Genomic DNA, 19460 nt, shown 5'->3' on the forward strand with positions numbered 1-19460 from the left:
ATTTTTTTTTTTTTTTTTTTTTGCCAAATTAAATAAATTAATGATAATCATTTCTTATAGGATTTTATTTTTTTATTTTTTTGTGCCAAATTAAATAAATTAATGTTAATCATTTCTTATTTTAGTTTTGTCCTACAAGGATTTTTGATACTTAATTGTTTGAATAAGAAGAGTCCTATTACATAATAATTTTAGGCTTATTTTTTCATTGTGTTCTCTAAAAGAGCAATTTCTATGCCATAAAAAGTCTTTAAGATCAAAATCTAACATGTCCATTGCTTCAAAAAAGATTAAAGTGTTGTTACATGAGAATCATTTCCCTTCCTATTCCTTACTAGCTCGATATCCCCTGTACATCCTGATGCAGATTCATCGGAAATATCGAACATGCCGATAGTGACAATGAACTCAATTGAGGCGAGTGTTTCTACTGCCGATGCTCCGGTTGGGAAAATGAATTAATTTACATTTACAATGTTCTCCTGTGAATCAAAAACAATCTAGAGATCTAAACACCGTGTCCACGATCATATGTACAGATGGTGATCTTGAGCTCTACCGGAAAGGTTCACGATGTTGGTTGCCGTTGTTAAAATTACTTTAATGGTGTCTGAGATGCGGTGCCCCGATGGCCATTGTAAGATTCAGCTGCAGGGGTTCCTCATCGTTTCTGTATCTGCCGGTGGCGCATTCATCATCCAACGGCACTTCGGGGCAAACATGTGAGTCCCAATATTTTCCAGATGCTTGTTGGTCATACTCACATGCCTTGTGTCGCTGGAGTGCTTGACTATCAGCAACTCTTCTCTGCAACATCTCAGCTTCCGCTGCCCCAAATATTAGTCCATACTTCTGCAACTGTGGCTCCTTGAGCACTTCAACTGCTTCCCTTAAAAGATTTGCATGTCGCTCGGTAGAGGACAGGTTCTTCATGCATGATTCAGAATCGTGTGGATGGCGATCCGCTACTGGAACTGCATCGGCGTTGCTCATCCCTTCTTCATTAATCCTTCCCATTCGGAGCATCTGAAGATGGCTCTTGACGTGAGCTATGGTGATTCTGTCCCTACCCATACATTGAACAATCCTCTTCGGCGTGGCTTCTGCGTTGTGAATATCAGAGACGAGAAATAATTAGATCTATTTTGTGGTGGATGCGACTTTATTCCAGTATACAAGTTTACTGTGCCGTCAATTGACAATTGTAGATCTAACATGGAGAAATATCCATCTCTCCAAATTAAACGACAAGCCAACTAGCAACCCGGCAACTGAATGTTGCTGAATTCTATCATTACATTGTGTCCTCTCAACTGTAGTTACTACGACAAATTGAAAATTGTATGAGCGTTCATGAACTTACTGTCTTTTCCGCCTAGACGATTCACGGCGCCCATGAAACATTGGTGCAGGTCAAGCGTCCACTTCAATTTGTGCATGCTTGAGCGAACATAAGGCCGAATCTTCCTGTATTGTTTGAACGTTGCCAAGGACTCGTCTCCAGTGACGGTATGAATCTTATGTGTGCTCCTCCTTGAAGTAGTAGGCAGAAGATGAGGGATCCCGCTCTCATCTCCTCTTCCGTCATGATTAAAATCGAAAAGGTCCAAGCCGAGAACCATGATCGCAAAAATGCTCTGCAGATAGCAGATATGCAACTCGTACGAAGAAAGGAAGAAAAGCACAGAATGGTCTATGCTCAGAAAATCCCTAGTAACCACTTTCTGTCCTCCAACTTCAGAAACCTGATTTATACTCCCAATCGTCCAAGTTCAGATTGCAAATGCCACAGTGCTCGTCTGCGCACCGGGAAGCAAAGGGTACTGTGCAAGAATCGAATAAACTAGCAGATCACAGCAACTCATATTCAAGAAAATGAGCTTACGTCTGCTAAAGTCTGATTGCGTGCTAATCACCCAATTTTGCTAGATAATGCCCTCGAAGGAATCATCCAGAATGTCACAAGCATGCGGTTAGGATACAGACAGTTCCCCCGGTTGGAGTGCAAACATTACCCAATAATTCGCAAATGAGGAACAAATACAACTACAATGACTTTTTCCCTTTGCAGACCAACAGTAAGCCTTCCTCCTTGGTAAAGTCTAAATTACCCTGTCTGTACTCGTGATCGGAGCTGAGCAATCGAGACTTCTAGTTCACAAAACGGTCCTGGAAATGAATTGCACAAAGAGATTTTCTTGAAAGGTATCAGAATCTCAGCAATGTTTTCGATTCAAGGTCTTTATTCTCAAGGTGAGCGAGCAGCAAAATGTGCTTGCAGATTAAAGTGCCCCCGCGGGATGTAAACAAAAATAACGTTACAGTTCTCTTCATTCCGATCTGTGAGTCCACAACCCGGATATAGTGGAAGCTTTCCTGTCGGCACTGACCCTCATGCAGCTTGAACGATTCAATCCACAGAAGATAATTGAGTAAGTGGTGAGGTTTCCTTGTGGCGCTGAAAGATTTTACCCATTATTATGACTGGATTTACGGCAAGTTTACAGCTCTGGTGAATGGTTTTCGTCGATCCAAGGTAATTGATATGACGCGTTTCTGCCGACAGCTTACCGCGTCACTCTCGTTACGAAAAGGTAGGAGCGAACCACATCGACCTTATAAAGTATTGTTCAGGGTCCACAGGTAAACGGCAGTGGGAGCAGCGCGTATAGTCTCGAGAGCATTCCTAGATGAAGCTGTAACAGTAAATTGAGACGTAGAACTTCCAACAGGTCTTTCTGTTCAACAGCAACCGAAATTCGGCAAGGTCGTCTGAGGAAATAACACTAAAAGATGAGATCCCATGAGAATTAAAATTCTGTAGTAAGTGTTTGATTACCTACGATGGTCTGGAATTCCACCGGTCCGTGATTGTGCAGACAACCCAGTTTCAGACAGCCTCATATTAGTCGAATTGCCACTGCTGTCCAGATCTAATGTCGCTCTCAAGTCGCAATCGTGGTTTACGTCTGCATCATCGAACCAGTGGACTGTCGGACCGACAATCATGGAATTCAAGGTTCGGAGACTGAATCGCGGTCACGCGTATACATTTGAGCCATTGGGATGACGGAGCACGCCTGGGGTCGGTCCTGGAACTGGCACGGTCTCATAGATAAAAGCTAGACTCATAGATCCCACGGAGGCTCTGGTCACAATGTCTGCACATGAAGCGGTGTGAAGACACTCTCCTGCGACGAGACGAGACGAGACAGTGAGGGGTCTGAGATTGTGGGGCACCTTGAGATCTACAGCAATGCCTTTCCTTAGTCAGGCCGGACTGCTGCCGACCACCAGTCCATCATTGATCTGCACTGAAGCAGTTGCAGACCCTGGCAGTCTTCGTTGTTGAAATTCTCAAGTCCCCCTCTCCAAACTTCACCTCTTCGAAACTATTTATGGCTTTTGTTTGTGCACAGATATATGAACAATGGAGGAAATCACTGAAACCCCACATGATTACATTGGTTGTATACATTGTGCGATGCAGGGAGATTCTGGTTTACTTCGAAGGGGAATTCGGTTACCGGGAGAGTCCATTCGATCCTTCATGCTCAGTAGATATTTTAATTAATTTTTTTTAAACATAAAATAAAAATTTATAAACGAATATATATATATATATATATATATATATATATAACACATTTCTTTTATTTCACAAAAAATCTCATTGAAATCATTTCTTTTGAAAATTATTGTGATTTAATAAGTATATATGATTTTTTATGTGGAGATATATATTTATAGAAAAGAAATAGTGTATAAAACCATGGACTTAAAAGGTTTGTAACCATAAAAAAATTCTAATAATCTTATACTTATTAATAATCTTATTTTATAATTTTTAAATTTTATTAGGTTAAACCTAAATAATATAATTTAAAAACACAAATATAAATGAACTTGTACAAAGATAATTTACTTAAGTGAAACTTTTAAAAGATAATAAAATAATATAAATAATAAATATATACATATATAGATATAAATAATAAATATATACATATATAGATATAGCTTTAGATTCCATTGATATTAATGAAACATTTAATTTATACGAAATATGGTACTAGGTACTACTCTAAAATTTGAAGATTTAGACGTTATACATATCTCTCCAAAGTTTCACTCTGCATATTGACAACATAAAATAAAGATGTATTTTTGTTTGGTATTTTTATATAAAACATTTTGAGCTGTAAATGTTCACTAGTATACATTCTGCTCATGTGTTAATCTCAAGTATTTTTTTCACTCACCCAAATGCACAAACTGTAGCCGACAAAGACCAAAAAGTGGAATTCAGACAGAGAAACATGCAGAGTCTGCAGCGGAGGAGATGATCTGCATGCATGCATACAAAGAGACGATCAGAAGCTCCATGCTGGCCATGATTTAATTAGAACAGCTGCATGAATCACCTCGCTCCTCTCGCACTCCACTCTAGTCGTCTCCAACCAGCTTCACAAATCCAACTGAACTCACAGTTCTAGTTTTGCCAAAAGCAAGCCTTGCTCGTCCTCCTCCGCCCCTTAATAGCCATGCATTCGCCCAATGACTGCGTCGGTATGAGCCAAAATACCTCATCTAGTGTAAGAAACTCACAAAATTACAACAACAGTGATGGAGCTTCATGGGCGTGTGGCCCGTGCGGGGCACTCCGGGGTGATGGCAACAACTTTCAAGAGAACAGTGAGGCAGTATCCAGCCAGGAACAAGACCGCCAGAAAGCCTGTGGTGGAGAAGGATTCTGGTGATGCTCGTAGTGGTCCTGTGAAGCGGAGTTCAGGTTTTCGAGGAGTGACGAGGTGAAAGACTCTTGGTTTTTTGGGGGTTCGTGATCGGACGTCTGCGTTAATTCCATTTGCAATCCTCCATGCCCAGATGTTGAAGTGGTTGTTGATTTAAGACTTGGCCGGCGCACACTCAGCAACAGCATTGTGGTTTTGAATTTAGGTCTTTCGTTGACTTGGGTGTGTGCAGGCACAGGTGGACGGGGAGATTTGAGGCTCACCTCTGGGATAAAAATTGTTGGAATCACAAGCAGAACAAGAAGGGACGTCAAGGTACCAATACCTGGTGGTCGAAGATTTGGAATTGTTTGTTGCAGTTTATTCGTCGTTCTTTCTCTCTCATCTGACAACTGGAAGCAATTAGTCGACGCGTAACACTCCGGGGGGTCTTTGACACGTTCCATGACAATGTAGGTAGCACGTGAACTAACTTGTGGGATGCTTTGTGTCATGGTGTGTGTGGGTGCCGCCGTGGACGCTTCGATGGGCTCGCTGCAGTTTATCTTGGTGCGTATTCATTTCATCCTATAGCATGCAATGCGGAGGGAAACACTGCTTTTTGGAGGTTGAGATTGTGGTCTAAATTTTTTTTGTTATCCCACCAGGGGCTTACGACGAGGAAGAAGCAGCAGCTCGGGCTTACGACCTCGCTGCTCTTAAATATTGGGGACCAGGAACTATAATCAACTTTAAGGTACACGAGCAAAAATCGGGGTCACACTTTTTTCTGTCAATCTAACAATCGATCGCGGAAGTCATTCAGTTTAGTTGAAAAGCATGATCTTAACTCAGTTTTTAAAATTTCGTCAGTTGGAGGACTACGAGCGCCAAATTCAGGAAATGGCTGTAATTTCTCCAGAGGAGTATCTCGCCTCACTGAGAAGGTCAGAATTTGTCGGTGAACATTCGTTGATTGGATGCATTTTAGGAAAAAAATTATTTCTTGATTGATGAAAATTAAAAAAATTATAATAATTTAACAAATTTTATGCATGAAATTCTTGATAGGATTTTTTTTTTTTCTGAAATACTAATTTTAATTCTGAATATGCATCACAGGTTTTCAAGTTTTTGAAATTTATTCTAAATTCTTACTTCCAGGAATTGCAAGTCAAATTTCTTAGTGAACGAAAATCAAACAAAATTAATTGTATCACAAGAACTGTATCATTATATTAAAATTATTTTATTATATTTATTTCATTACAAAATCAAAAGTTCAATACTGAATGAACAATATTCATATTTCAATTGTCCATGTAAAATATCAAAATTTGTTCAATAATATTACATACATTAGCCAAAGTTATATATATATATATATATATATATATACTACGAAAACCATTTAGTACTCGACTATTATTTAGCTTGCTAAATGATTTCCTTTCTGGTGTGTATATATGTGTGGACCCTCATGTGTATGAAAGATGACAAGAGCAAAGATAATTATTGTGCAGGAAGAGCAGTGGTTTCTCAAGGGGCGTTTCGAAATACCGAGGTGTTGCCAGGTATTTTGTATGACTTGCAAACCAATGAAGCAAGCTCTTGGGGATTTGATCACTAAAATTTGAGGTTTTGTAGGAGTTTTCTGAATCAAGAGTTTTGGAAAGCTGCAGACACCATCATAATGGACGCTGGGAAGCCCGCATTGGACGCGTCGATGGAAACAAGTACCTCTACCTCGGCACCTTTGGTAAGTCATTTTGCAATGAACCTTCTCTAGTTCCATTTCGTAGCAACAGTCTTGTCGAATCATAGAAGATGCTTGCAGACTCACGGGTTAGAGCCCATTTCAAGCTATTACACGGTGCATGTCTCGCAGCCACCCAGGAAGAAGCTGCCCGGGCTTATGATTTGGCAGCAATCGAGTACCGAGGTGCGGCTGCAGTTACAAACTTTGATCTAACCTACTACAGCCAGTGAGTACTTCTGAGACCAAATCTCACTTTTGCTTCATTGAGTGGCATTCATATTACGATGTTACATTTTTCTCTCTCTCTCTCTCTCTCCCCCAGAATTTCTCTTATGTTCGAAGATTTGGCAATGGCTCAGAAATCTTTCGGCAAAGCAAGGGCAAGCCAAATTCATAATCCCAGAGGTTCAGCATGGCACAAGCTCCCCTTCAGGTGGGGCAACCAGCTCATGCAATGAAATGGAGATTTTGGGAAGAATCAATCGAACTCTTGAGTCCTCACTTGACGATGAACTGCAGATGCTACGAACCCTCGGTGGAGTCACAGGCTCTAATGAGGACCTTCAGATCCTGGAGAAGAAGAGCCTTATCCCTGATGGAGCCTCCTCAACGGACTTGCAGTTCCAGGGGAACAATAGCCAGGTTGTGAATTCGGGGGGCCCTAGAAGAAACTCGTTCATGTTCACGAAAGTGAAATACCCAAGCGATGATGGCTCAAGTAACGATTTACTCGAGTTGAAACACAGCAGTGGTGCTCCTTCTGTACATTTGTCCTCCACACCTGTCAATTTCGGTGCAAATTTTACCTATTCGTCCCAACAGCTCACGGACAATACACCACAAGATGTCACTGATACCGTGAATCTCTGCATGTCGGTCACATCCAACCTGGACACTCAAATTGTGAATATGAAGAGAAAACTTGAAAGTGGAGAGGACTCCGAAGAGTTCACGCTAGATGAGATCTCAGATATGGAGACAACAAGCACCATAGATCTGTTGCTGGCAACGGAGGAAGATGACTGGCATCTCAATCAGTATCTCAATGAGTTTTCGTGGGACTCACATGCGGATAGCGAATCTCAGCTCTTGGATTCAAGCGATACTACCTTCTGTGACGATGGAGTGTTCCCTGGCACATGCATCGGCTTGACGGATTACGAAGTTATTTCGAATGTGCTGAATGAGCTGCCGACAATACCGTCGAGACATGCCTATACAGTGAGCGCATTCGCGGCCTGAAGGCATGTGGTTCGGACAGGAAATAGCTGCCACCGGGGTACGGAGTTGGCGATGTAATTTTTTGTACTCTGCACGTTCTAACTTAGCACAATCTGATAGACTCTGTGCCCCATGTATCTTCAACATTACCATCTAGAAGCTGTGAATATGCAACGCTATGTGAGGATAGAGCACTGCATTGAAACCAAAAATCAAGAAATGGAAAAAGAGATGAGAGGAGGTGGTTTTTAGGGGGATACACAATTGACTTCTGGTGTTGCCCTGCAGATGATGTGCTGACGTTTAGATCTAATACATCACATGGTGTTCATTTTGGGTGATCAGTTACTATTAATCTACTGAGATAAATTCTTCGCATACTAACGGAGCGTCCTGCACTACTGCGTATCTATGCGTACAAACCAAAGGTTTCGTATTCGTCGTAACTGGAACAAATTGAAGCTGGCTGATCATCGAATACACCACGGTGATCTTGCCTAAGCGCAATAAAGGTACTAGGTTACTAATCTGGGTTTAACTCATTAACATAAAACAACCGGTTGGTGACTCCGTCGATAAGTAAACAACGAGAGACAGTCGGTGCACAATGCTGTGTGAGTAACAAATGGTATGATGGCTTCTATTGCCACGCTACACTATGCGTATGAGATCGTACGTCACATAGATTACGATTAGCTACGATTAACAACTGCATCTGTAGTGAGCAAGCTCAGCTTTGTTCTAATTTAGCACAATCTGATAGACTACTGGACTGTTCTATGCTCAAAATCTTGCAGTCAGTTTCATCGATTCCATTACCTAGGGCGGCATAGTGAAACACACACAATTCAACATCAAGGTACGACGCATTGATAGGTATCTATGTTCACCCCGCAAACAATGTAATCAACAACAATGGCGGGGTTGTGAAATTGTTCCTTAAATAACGCTGCGAACAAACATTTTGAAGTAAAATTACAGTGGCAGCCGAACAGCTGTAAGGCGCAGGCTCCGAGTAAGTGGTTTGCGTACTTAGTACAATACAGCAGCACCCTTGATGTTACATGGTCGATCATTCATGGCCCAAGACTGATTCTGTTAGAGTTGGTGAGTAATGATGCAATGAGAAACTGAGCGTCTTCCAGCAGTGATACTACTCCCTTACCCGCCTAACCCACAAAATAGGACAAAGACCTAGTTGAGAACTGCCAAAGACCTAGAAAAAACCCTGGCTGGATCATTAATTCAAAAGGAAGCAACCTTAGTTGTCTTTCAAGGTCACAATAGACTTCACAAGTCCAGGAGCAATGCGATCCGCAAGAGCACCCACGTTCGATAGCTGCAGAGTTTTCTCCTTCACGACACCTTGTAGGGTCTTGGCTCTCTGATCCAGACTCACCTGCTCCTGCTCCAATTGAGTGTGAACGGAATGAAAGGGTCGACGCAGAAAGACGTCCGACCCAGGAGCCATGTACCAAACATGCGTCGTTCCATCATAATCACCACAAGTGCGGCACTTATCTGCGTCCCCACGTGACACACCAGGCAAGACAACACTAGAGCGAGAGGTCTTGGCTTGCCTTCGCATCGCGCTAAGAGCCTCGCGATTTCCATTACGAGATCTGTCGCACTCCACTAAGTCATGACGAGCGAGCAGAAGATCCTCTGCAAACACCTCCACCTCCGCGACCTTCTTTTGCAAATCTTGCACCTCACCATCCATTCCTAAAACACGAATCCTTGCAACCTTCCGAAAACCCTAACGAAACCCTCACAGAAGGAACGAGAAAAAGAGGCAGATTGCAATGTGAATCAACGCATTGATTCCAAACACTGGTGAAAAAAATCGCTGCAAAACCAACACTGTGGTCCGAAAACAGGTTACCCTCACAAATTTCGAGAGCTCGCAGCTTGGTTCAGGAGATGTGGTGAGAAGAATTTTAGGGTTATGGGTATTACCGGCATTGCTGCTGCTCTCCAGTTGAGAAGAAAAGCCGACAATCACTACTTCGTTAGAGAACCCAAACTCACCGAATACTTCAAATCAAGTGCCGATTACGCTGCTTCATGAGATCTCGGCAGCGACAGCTCATCGATCACGAACAATGCCGACCACTTCTGCTTTCGGTCCAGGCTTAGGGCTCAGAGCTCCCTCGGCAAAGTGTATGGGATATTTTTTTAAGGCTGTGAAGTTATGCAAAATTTTGACTCACCACATCTAAAATTTCTAAAGCCTATTTTGAATCATCTACATCCATTATTCTTACCCCCTGCTCCCTCTATTCTCAATTATTTCGATTCCCTTAGTTTCCAACTCCACTTCCTTTGTTCCCATCTGTTCTTAGCATCTACCCCCAGCTTTGTCACTAGCTCTCATCCCAACTTCATTCCAACCTTCATCTCAACCTCTCCGATAAGGAATTAACTACATCTGTGGTAAGGAATTAACTATGTGCACTCTATTGACACTAGCATTCAAGTTGGTTTCGGTATGATACTACCCACCCATTTTGCGTGTCAAGTTCCAGTTGGGCCTTTTTGAATGCCCTTATTCTAATAACAAGCTCAAGTTGAGTGTAGGTCATGATGTAAGTCATGTCAACCTATTTCATGTTTAAATATATAGCCATATCTTAATTTGATGGCAAAGTCTATTAAAACATGCTTAATTATTTGAGATAACTATTGTCATCTTGTGACCATCACATTAACATAGGAAATGAATCAGTTTTTGACCAACATTGAGAAGCACAAGGATACTGATCTATATGACAATAAGATAGCAAACATTATACAAAAGATTAATGAGCATCGCCAACGTCGAGCTTACTATCTTAGGTTCAAACATTCTTCTGTGGATTTTATCAATGGTTTAAATGCCTCTCAAAGCTAGGACCATAAATTGGTGATTGGATAGAATAGTTAGAATGTGGAGAAGGAGCAAAGATCCGATTTCTACAATCAGCCATGGTATATACTAGTTAGCCACAATGATACAAAGACTTGTGCTTGAGGCTGTAATTATGATCCACATTAACTTTTAGTACCATGGACCAAAACATTGAAACTTGTGCACATACAAGGTAGAAGATGCAGTAATTCGGTTCCTTAATTGATGACTGGCAAAGGGCTTGAAAGGTCCGAGGAACAATTCATGAGCACTTGAGGACTTCATCTACTTTATGATCATATTTTCTACTTAGTGTAAAATAGTGTATGCACGAAAGTTCACATGTATTCAAAGTCTGTATCTTTGTTCTTATCCTTTTCAGGCTCCAAAATTGGGCATGGTTTCTCACGTTGCATTAAATTTTGCCTATATTTTTTCAACTTGTCTGAGCATTATTGAATTGTGCTTGAATTGAGCTTGCATTGTGAATAGAATTCTTTCAACCACAATGTACAGTTTATGATAAAGGACCTAAATTTTATCCTATTTGATTTTGTTTTATTGTTGGTTCTACTTAGTTTATCCTTTTCTTTATGTGTGAATGAGGAATAGAACATGTGATCAAAGACTTTAACAACATTTTTGAATATGGTTCTACTTGGTTAATCCTTTTCTTTGTATGTAAATGAGAAATGGAACATGTGCTCAGGGACTCTAACAACATTTTTGAATATGTTGCAGGTGGACCAATCTCAAGTTGATCAATACATTAGAAAGTATTTAACAGTGGGCATTCTCAAACGTGATACATACCTTATTATGTACATGTATAATTTTTTGTCTAGGATATATTTCTAATGGGTTTCACACTTGGTTTGTTAAAAACTCTTTTGATTTTTGGCACAGTTTAGTGTATTATGAATTTTTCCATAGGTAGTTAGATGGAATTCTTGCCTTCCATCATTTTGCTTGCTAAGTTACGATGGCCTTTATAAGATATCTAATTTGAGTTCCATAGTACTTCAAAATGTTAGTTGATATAATCATCATTATATGTACAGATTATGTAATTTTGGCACAAATAGATGAAGTCTCTATGGAAATAATTTTACCATTTCCTAGCAACACTTGTTTCCAAACTTGCAAGTATATGTTGGAAATTAAATAGAAATGGGTTGTATTGGAATTACACAGCATAAATCCAAATCAAGTGCTGGTGTGGAGGTGATGTTCAAGGATCGGAGAAAGGCAAAAGCATTTGTAGATGCTCAGTAAATTGAGAAAGTAATACACATATCATATATGGTATCTATTCTTGTCAAGTCTCTGTTTAGAGAGTAATAACTCTTTTATGTTTGTGAAACCATCAAATTTGAAACAAATCATTGTATGAAGGACATAAACATGTGTACATGAAATGAGGGTCAGAATGGAGTCAAGATGAGCGCTAGTGACTAAATTAGGAGTGGAGGTTGGAAACAGAGGGAATAGAGATTGATAACAAAGGGGTCAGAATAAGAACTTGGGACAAATAGAGGAGGGATTGAGAACTAGGGGAGTTGGAATGAAAGCTGGGAACGAGGGGTGAGAATAAGGAAGGTGTGAATGATTATAGTGATAGTTACTAAAGAGATGGTTCACTTTAGTAAATATTAGGGTTGCTTTAACATTCCCTCAAAGAAGATATATATATATATATAAATAATAGATACATAGAATTAACAATACATAATATTTATATCATAAAATCTTAGAAATATAGGACATTCATGCAATTATATTTAAATAATTACATGTGCTATTTAAAATAAAATATTTAAACTATTATTAAATTTTAGATAATTTATAAAATAAAAAGTAATCAAACTTGGTACAATATAATACCAATGAGACATTAAAAATTTAATTTTTAAACTTATTTTATAATTAATTTTACCAAATAATCATCTAAATGAATTATTTTTGACATAAAAATGTATTACCTTATGGTTATTATTTTTACAAAAAATTAATATCATTGTTACAAATAAAAATGACCAAGTAAAAATTTAAAAATATTGGATTATTTTTAATTATCTTTTTTGTAGTATAATTAAAAACTAACTTCAAAAAATATAAAAAATATACATATTTTTAAGTATTAAATTTTATTTTTTAAAAAACAAGTATAGTTTTTAAAAATATTGTTGCCTTTTCAAATTACTTTAATTATTGTATTCTTGTATATAATTAATGGTTATATTAATTCAGACTAATTTTTGTACTTATGTGATAAACCTATAGTCTTATTGTACACCATCAATTCAAAAAATAATACAATATTTGTAAGTATGTGAAGTATTTTTTTTCTAGACTTTGATGTCACATGGACACAAAACCATTGTCTAAATAACAAAGAAAAGCGCAATGGTACTACATCCATTGATAGAATAGATGTTGAGATCAAACCTTATTTGTTTGTAGAGATGAAATTAATGTGATATATGTAAGCATTACAATATACTTTACTGCACCTTGCAACCAATATTGTTATATTGATAGAAACCTGCAATCCTTAAGATAGAGCCCACAAAAGGCAGCATTATAGGTGAGGTATAAAATTACCATATGATCTTTTCTAAAATGCATACACCATGGTTGGAGGTGCTTGTAACTTCAACTAACCAATCGACAGGATAACTCCTAAAAATCCTCTACGTAAAATCAAAAATTGTTGCAACAGTGTTCAATGAGGAAACATGCACAATTGCATAATATTGAAAAGTGGAGAATTCTTAATTCCAAGGTTGCTAATTTTGCCCTTATAGTTGATGACCTTTATTTAACCTCAATTTAAACTCATATTTAACCTCTGATTGGCTGTATTGTTTTCATCAAAAATTTTGCTTTGTAATAAAATTTTGATTTAAAAAAATGATCATTGACTGCTGTACTCAATCAAAAGGCCAATATGTCTCCCTAGTTAATTCCATTGATTTATATCCCCTACAATGTATTTTATAATAAATTCTAAATTTTAATATAAAAAATAAAATTTATAAATAATTTTTTATTACATATAGAATAGCAATATAGGTATCTACAAAAGTATGTTATATAATACAATCTAATTTTTTAAAAATTAAAATATATAATATAAACAAAGTAAAATTTATATTATATTATAATATAACTTTAACTAAATATAACCATAATAATAATAATTGAATGTATATTTGAAAAGATAATATATTTTTAAATCTACTTAATTTTGAAATATTATATTTATAAAATTTCCATTTGCATTTAAATATTATTTCTTTAGTCTTTTACAATTGTGTTTGAATCTTATAAAATTAGAGACTTTAAAATAAGACTTTCAGCAAGTTTACAAAGTGGAAGTATATAATAGTATTTTATATTATGAAAAGATGAGGAAAGAATAATAAATTAAAAAATAAAATTAGATTTTTGATATTTAACTCTTATGAATATATGATACTTATGTGGAGTATACAAAAGAAATGTTACAAGAACCAAGCCATTTGATTTTATGATTTTAATCTGTAACATTACTCATATATTGAATTACTTTTCGTCATTTTTATGAATATTCACAAAAATAGGTATGTATGACTTTATCAGAGAGAGCGAAAAAAATAGGATATCAGTGTAGAATTAATATTTTAAACTTCATAAATATTGCTATTATAGTTAAAAGTATGTGATTTTGAATAATCTAAAATTTAAATTTCAGCTTTTCTTTATATTTATTATTTTCAATCATAGTTATTTTACTTTGTTTCAAATACTTTCAGGTTTTTCTACCAAGTGTTGTTAAGTTTATTTTCATCGATAAATACTGTAACTACAACTATATGTATAATTATTGGTCTGAAATGAAAAATAAAAATCCCAATTTGCATCAATAGATTTGGGGATCCAATTTTTTGTAATCATACCTGTAAATCCAACCATCTTCAATATGATTTTCCTTATAATTTAATCTTCACTATTTTTGAAAATATTTAAATACAGTACACCAACAGCATAATTAACCTTACAGTTGAAAAGTCTATTCAGAATCAAAGCACACTGTCGAAAATGTGTTACGTAAGGTATACCTTGGAAAAAGAATCCAGTTTGGGTATTTTCGTAACATACAAGCAACTTGAGGATTTTCCATTCAAAAACAATTGGAACATTATTGCAACCTATCACACCATCTAAATTCTATCCACGAGACTGTTTTTTGTTTCTATTTTCCAAATTTTTTTAGTAATGTATCGACACTCTGGAAAACACAGGATAGGCTTGATAATTCCCATAAATTAAAAACCTCATGGAAAACTGCACTACAATCCTATTGCAGCAGAAGTATAAACGGAAGCTTCCAACAATGTCATACATTACCTCGATTTATCAGGAAAGAAGAGAGTGGAGGAATCTGTTCTTTTGAAGGACCTCGAGGCCATTGCCTAATTCATTGCATCTCCGTCGATACTCCTGGCCGGGTCTTGCCAACGGGCCCCATTTCCAGATCGTTTTGTGGAGCACCAGATGTGGGAATTGCTCGAGGACCGTGCAAACCATGACTGAATATTCCTTGGGGTTCATACTCATATGGATATCCAGCTGTTTAACATAGACAAAGTCACATGACACGAGACGTCAGTTCATCAACGGTTGGTGCGGAATCAGGAGCTTGGTATCGAACTGCTTTGATACGAGTCTCGTAGAGTACTCTAACAATTTGTAGAAACAGAGGTAGCTAACTCCAACGAGAAATTCAACACGTGTTCCACAAATTGATTATGATATTCGTTGAGCTCAAGCAGGTTATGAATCTTATTGCGAGGATTGGCTGAAGACTCACCCCATGATCCAGCGTAGATGCTAGGGTAGTGCTGTCTGTAACAAAAGTACGCAATGGGTAGTCCTGGAATCCATGAAACATCAGCTTTGATTTCTGAAAAACTTTGATTACACATGGTTTTATCAGGATTGCAGTAAGTTTTGTTCGCAAGGCAAATCTATCCACTACGTTCAGGAGAAGGGCATCTGCTGATCGGATCTGAAATCTGCCAGCAGCGGTTACAATGTTTACCAATAAATGCGGCGCCAATGATATCGACCCAACGATGCTGGTAATCGTTCACACGAGAAATCGCAATTAATACCGTGACTAGATTAGGAAATAGAACGAAGAAGACTCTGGATGAGTAGCCCCTCTTGTCGAAGAGACTCAGCTTCCCCGCCAAGTACAGAGACAGATATCCGAGGCCAGCAAAGCACCCTGAAAACTCAAGCAATGGCTTTTCAGAAACCTCAACCCAACAGCCTTGTGACATATTCTGAGGATCCAGATGTACACTGCGAACTGAGAAAACGAGACCGTGAATGAGAGAACAACTACTCGACATACTCTACGTGCGGAGACGTTCTCTAAACACTTTCACTTTGTTCGATTCATACACCACAAATGGATTCAAATATACTTTTGCAATTAGCAGCACAACGAAGTTGTAAGATGCAGGCGCATACATGACACATGTCCACTGGGGAAGCTTTTGTAACCATCTTTGTACTCTGTCATATTATTCGGATGACAGATTGCTCGCCTGCGCGAATCGTTTGCGTATACCTACAACACATCACATCCCCCCCCCACGTTTGATTATTTTCGCATCGGATCAAACCCATGTTAAAGTGCAAGTTCAATTAACTTCACAAATGAAAAAGAACCTCAAGAAAAGCCTTGACAGGGGAACCTACCGCAATACCATCAGGAAAACATCGGTCGAAGAAGTCGGGACGCGGCATTCCAACCATATTCTTTATGGAATCTGTGAATAGTGCTGTCAAAACGATCGCTGTAGCAAGGCCTGTGAAGGAAAGACTTCATCAGTAAATCACACCCGAACACGCTGACTTACAAAACTCCAATCCATCCATTTGAACTAACTGATACAAAAGAAAATGTTTTCATTCCACTGAGGTAGGACTAACGGTATGCACAATAATAACAGATGCCGAGTTTCAGTTTGTAATCCATGAAAAAACTACTGCAGCAATTTCATGGGGCCACACTAATAAAGAACAACAATGCTGCAGGAAGCCAACTCTTCGGAGCTAAAAGAACATAGTACTGGTCCAACTTTCCACTTCCAGAATCACTTGAAGCGACCAGGTAAGTACTTTGAAGCGAGGTGCTATTGAACGACTTCACGACCATTTGAAGAATATCAAAAAAAATGAGGACAAAACTTTCTGACTAAAACTGTGTCAACGATGAGGGCGAATGCAGAAGAAAGGTTCAAAAATGTTTTATCCGATTACCTGTGGCAGGGAAACTAAATCAACTCTCAAAAGAGGCTTGCAAACCGTACCGTTCAACCAAGCACAACAAATATGTTAGAACTCTCCAAATGCAGAATTTTATAAGGAAGGAGTAGTGATAGCTCAGTACTCACCAAGAAAAGCATTATGAAAATCACGTATACTTCTCCTCTTGATATAGTAGGCGAGGAAGAAAAGAATCGGAACTAGCACAGCGATAACCTAGTTACAAAAGTTAACAAAAACGATACTTCAAAAATTAATGCTGAAAGACCAACTCAAGTCAGGTGCTGTGTTCAAAAACATTGCGATTAATGACAAGGGCATAAAAATCACTCGTGAATTTTTGCAATCCGCAACAACATAGAAAACTTAAACGAGAATGCACGCTATTTCGAAAATAATGATGGAGAAAAATCGCACCCCTATTGACCATGTCGGTACAGTGTCTGGACCGGTAGGATATTTGTATTCCTGCATTTTCGTTTCGTCCACAAACCGATGGAATGGAGGAATGAGGAGGTAGACAATTATCTCTAGGGCAATCATGACTGCAATCCATAGCCAGTCCCGCAAATGATGCTTGATCAGCTGCACAAGGCGCACTTTGTGATGCGGTCGCTCCGTGGCCGGCTGCCTTCCTAAGTCGGGCTCATTCCATCCATCATTCTGCCTCTCTGGGAAACAAGAGAAGCATCTCCAACTTCAAATCCTCAGCACAATAACAAGAGTCCCGCACACGATGAAGAACAGTTCCCGAATTATCAAAGACAAAGCAAAGACATTAACTCCAAGCTGGAAACCGCAAGACACAGTACATACCGTAACTCATTTTAGCCCTCGTTGGCTAAGAGCTTGGACCCGCCCACTTAGGTCTCGGAGCAACACACAATCTGCCACAAGAATACCTTAGTTTTTATGGAACAGAAACAACTCAAAAAGCCTTCATAGATGGGGACCGACAGCACTCGATCGACACACCCTTTGTTCCGAAAGACCATTGTATGCTTAAAAAAACAGGAGAAAGGTAGCAAAGCACATAGAGATAGCCTGTCAGACTCTGTGTCCCGACTATGAACCTTTTGCGCTCACGGCTCGAGTAGCTACGAAGACTCGAGAAAAGCCAAGCCCCTTTGTTTGTTTGTTTCTATGAGGGGCATCTAGCACACCCGAAGGTCAATCGTCGCTGTGCTACCCAACCACGACAAGCTCGTTGCAAAATAAAACACCCAACTATTCTTACAGACTGTAGGTCGATAGCTGAAGTCCTCAATATTATGCAACTTGAAAATGAAGCAAACAACTGCAATGGACACACTCCAAACGAGACCAACAACTACAGAATACCTCATCCTCCAAAGAAATTATCACTTGAATGGAACATAGTCTATCAAACTTTGTCTGTGCGGACTCAGTAGCCCTAAACTTCGTCCTATCCCAAGCATAGACACAGTCCGAAAGACATTCATAATGTTCGATCCTCATAAAAGTGAATACAGGCCAATTATAGCCACACAAAAAAACACACTACTCCGCCACTAGGGCCTCAACTCACCACTGCACGGAGCAAGCTCACGGAGCAAGCTCACGGAGCTCACCAGAGAGAGAGCTACCACACTGAACTTGCAACGACGAAGCATGCACTGACTACTCTCATTCAAGATGTGCGGCGTCTGCGCCACACTGTCCGTATCCAAAAGGCCCACGCACGCCATCAACAGTCTAACAGGTTATTATGTCGTCGATGTGCTACAAGTGGCAGAAGAGTAAAAGCTCCGCCAAATGCTCCTGTAATTAAAGGAAATAAACACCGCCTTCAGACCATCCAGTCGACCCTGTCCCAGAAACGAGCGAGGAGCTCAGATCCCGACGTACGCCTCTTCACAGGCCATCGTATTATCCTTACAATGCTCGTTGACGAGTTCAATTGTATTTCTCGGAGAAGGGTATCTCGATAGCCTTATTGCAGTTTCACCTTTCACCCTTCGTACCCAGCCCAGGGACCACCGGCATGCAGCACTCGGGATGTGCTGATCTATCACAACCCTGCAACGGCAGTATTCACATATCTGTGACTCTGTCTTGTGGGATTTGCTGCTGAAGTTTGAAGCAACTTTGAAGACACTGAGGACGTGGATGGTTTGAATCCCTCATCCAATGACTGATTAGTGGATCTTAGCTACTGCTAACTATGCACAGCTACCAATCGCAGTGTAAGGGGTGAGTCACTGTGTTTTCTCTGTATTACGTCGATGTGGTGCTCCAGAGTCGGGGTAGAGAGAGTTTGCCTCAAGAAAACGCTAGGCTTCTGGCTGTCACTAATTATTCAATCAAGCTTGAAATTAAGGGAAGCCCTAAGTTTATATATAAATTTTCCCTTTTTGAGCAATTACACCAAATACACAAGCCTCAAGTAACCAACAACACCCAAAATATGATAAAATCTTCTAAAATCTTATATATTCTTATGTGGAGATTTTTCCGAACTTCAACACCTTGTATCTCCTAATCCGGCAGTCCAAACAAACTCAAAATTTAC

At 39.0% G+C, this 19460-nt stretch overlaps 4 protein-coding genes across 7 annotated transcripts; 2 read left to right on the forward strand and 2 right to left on the reverse strand.

Annotated features, from left to right (window-relative positions):
* The first annotated feature begins 4542 nt into the window (after positions 1-4542).
* Positions 4543-5239, forward strand: LOC149988313 (AP2-like ethylene-responsive transcription factor At1g79700). Its single transcript, XM_090253927.1, has 2 exons — positions 4543-4811; positions 4987-5239. Exons 1-2 carry the CDS (start codon positions 4627-4629, stop codon positions 5141-5143), a joined length of 342 nt encoding a protein of 113 aa, XP_090110053.1. The 5' UTR covers positions 4543-4626; the 3' UTR covers positions 5144-5239.
* A 162-nt stretch (positions 5240-5401) lies between these two features.
* Positions 5402-8091, forward strand: LOC112287262 (uncharacterized). Its single transcript, XM_024530109.3, has 6 exons — positions 5402-5490; positions 5607-5680; positions 6257-6307; positions 6416-6492; positions 6622-6718; positions 6852-8091. The coding sequence occupies exons 2-6, from the start codon at positions 5637-5639 to the stop codon at positions 7732-7734; spliced, it is 1152 nt and encodes a 383-aa protein (XP_024385877.2). The 5' UTR covers positions 5402-5490; positions 5607-5636; the 3' UTR covers positions 7735-8091.
* A 546-nt stretch (positions 8092-8637) lies between these two features.
* Positions 8638-10086, reverse strand: LOC112287263 (uncharacterized). Its single transcript, XM_024530110.3, has one exon. The coding sequence runs from the start codon at positions 9434-9436 to the stop codon at positions 8975-8977; it is 462 nt and encodes a 153-aa protein (XP_024385878.1). The 5' UTR covers positions 9437-10086; the 3' UTR covers positions 8638-8974.
* Positions 10087-14743: 4657 nt separating this feature from the next.
* Positions 14744-18675, reverse strand: LOC112287216 (lipid phosphate phosphatase 2). Of its 4 annotated transcripts, none has more exons than XM_024530002.3 (9): positions 18520-18675; positions 17744-17814; positions 17345-17598; positions 17056-17143; positions 16358-16467; positions 16127-16226; positions 15690-15878; positions 15459-15521; positions 14744-15217 (listed from the first exon to the last, which is right to left on the reverse strand). In XM_024530002.3, exons 2-9 carry the CDS (start codon positions 17751-17753, stop codon positions 15066-15068), a joined length of 966 nt encoding a protein of 321 aa, XP_024385770.1. In that variant the 5' UTR covers positions 17754-17814; positions 18520-18675; the 3' UTR covers positions 14744-15065. The 4 variants fall into 4 exon arrangements, with proteins under 4 accessions (XP_024385770.1, XP_024385766.1, XP_024385768.1 ...); XM_024529998.3 differs by having other exon boundaries at positions 18477-18539; XM_024530000.3 differs by having other exon boundaries at positions 18001-18539.
* Positions 18676-19460: the final 785 nt, after the last annotated feature.

This window comes from Physcomitrium patens, chromosome 10 (genome assembly GCF_059467195.1).
Source record: "Physcomitrium patens ecotype Gransden chromosome 10, ASM5946719v1, whole genome shotgun sequence".
NCBI classification, from domain to species: Eukaryota; Viridiplantae; Streptophyta; class Bryopsida; order Funariales; family Funariaceae; genus Physcomitrium; species Physcomitrium patens.

Coding starts and splice junctions, on each gene's coding strand:
- LOC112287216 (XM_024530002.3), bottom strand. Junction 16,468..17,055: donor TTTTCATAATGCTTTTCTTG/GTGAGTACTGAG, acceptor TTTCCTTCACAG/GCCTTGCTACAGCGATCGTT. Junction 15,218..15,458: donor CATCTACGCTGGATCATGGG/GTGAGTCTTCAG, acceptor TATGTTAAACAG/CTGGATATCCATATGAGTAT.
- LOC112287263 (XM_024530110.3), bottom strand. CDS start 9,436: ATGGATGGTGAGGTGCAAGATTTGCAAAAGAAGGTCGCGGAGGTGGAG.
- LOC112287262 (XM_024530109.3), top strand. CDS start 5,637: ATGGCTGTAATTTCTCCAGAGGAGTATCTCGCCTCACTGAGAAG. Junction 6,308..6,415: donor AAATACCGAGGTGTTGCCAG/GTATTTTGTATG, acceptor GGAAAGCTGCAG/ACACCATCATAATGGACGCT. Junction 6,719..6,851: donor GATCTAACCTACTACAGCCA/GTGAGTACTTCT, acceptor GCAATGGCTCAG/AAATCTTTCGGCAAAGCAAG.
- LOC149988313 (XM_090253927.1), top strand. CDS start 4,627: ATGGAGCTTCATGGGCGTGTGGCCCGTGCGGGGCACTCCGGGGTGATG. Junction 4,812..4,986: donor GGTTTTCGAGGAGTGACGAG/GTGAAAGACTCT, acceptor GGGTGTGTGCAG/GCACAGGTGGACGGGGAGAT.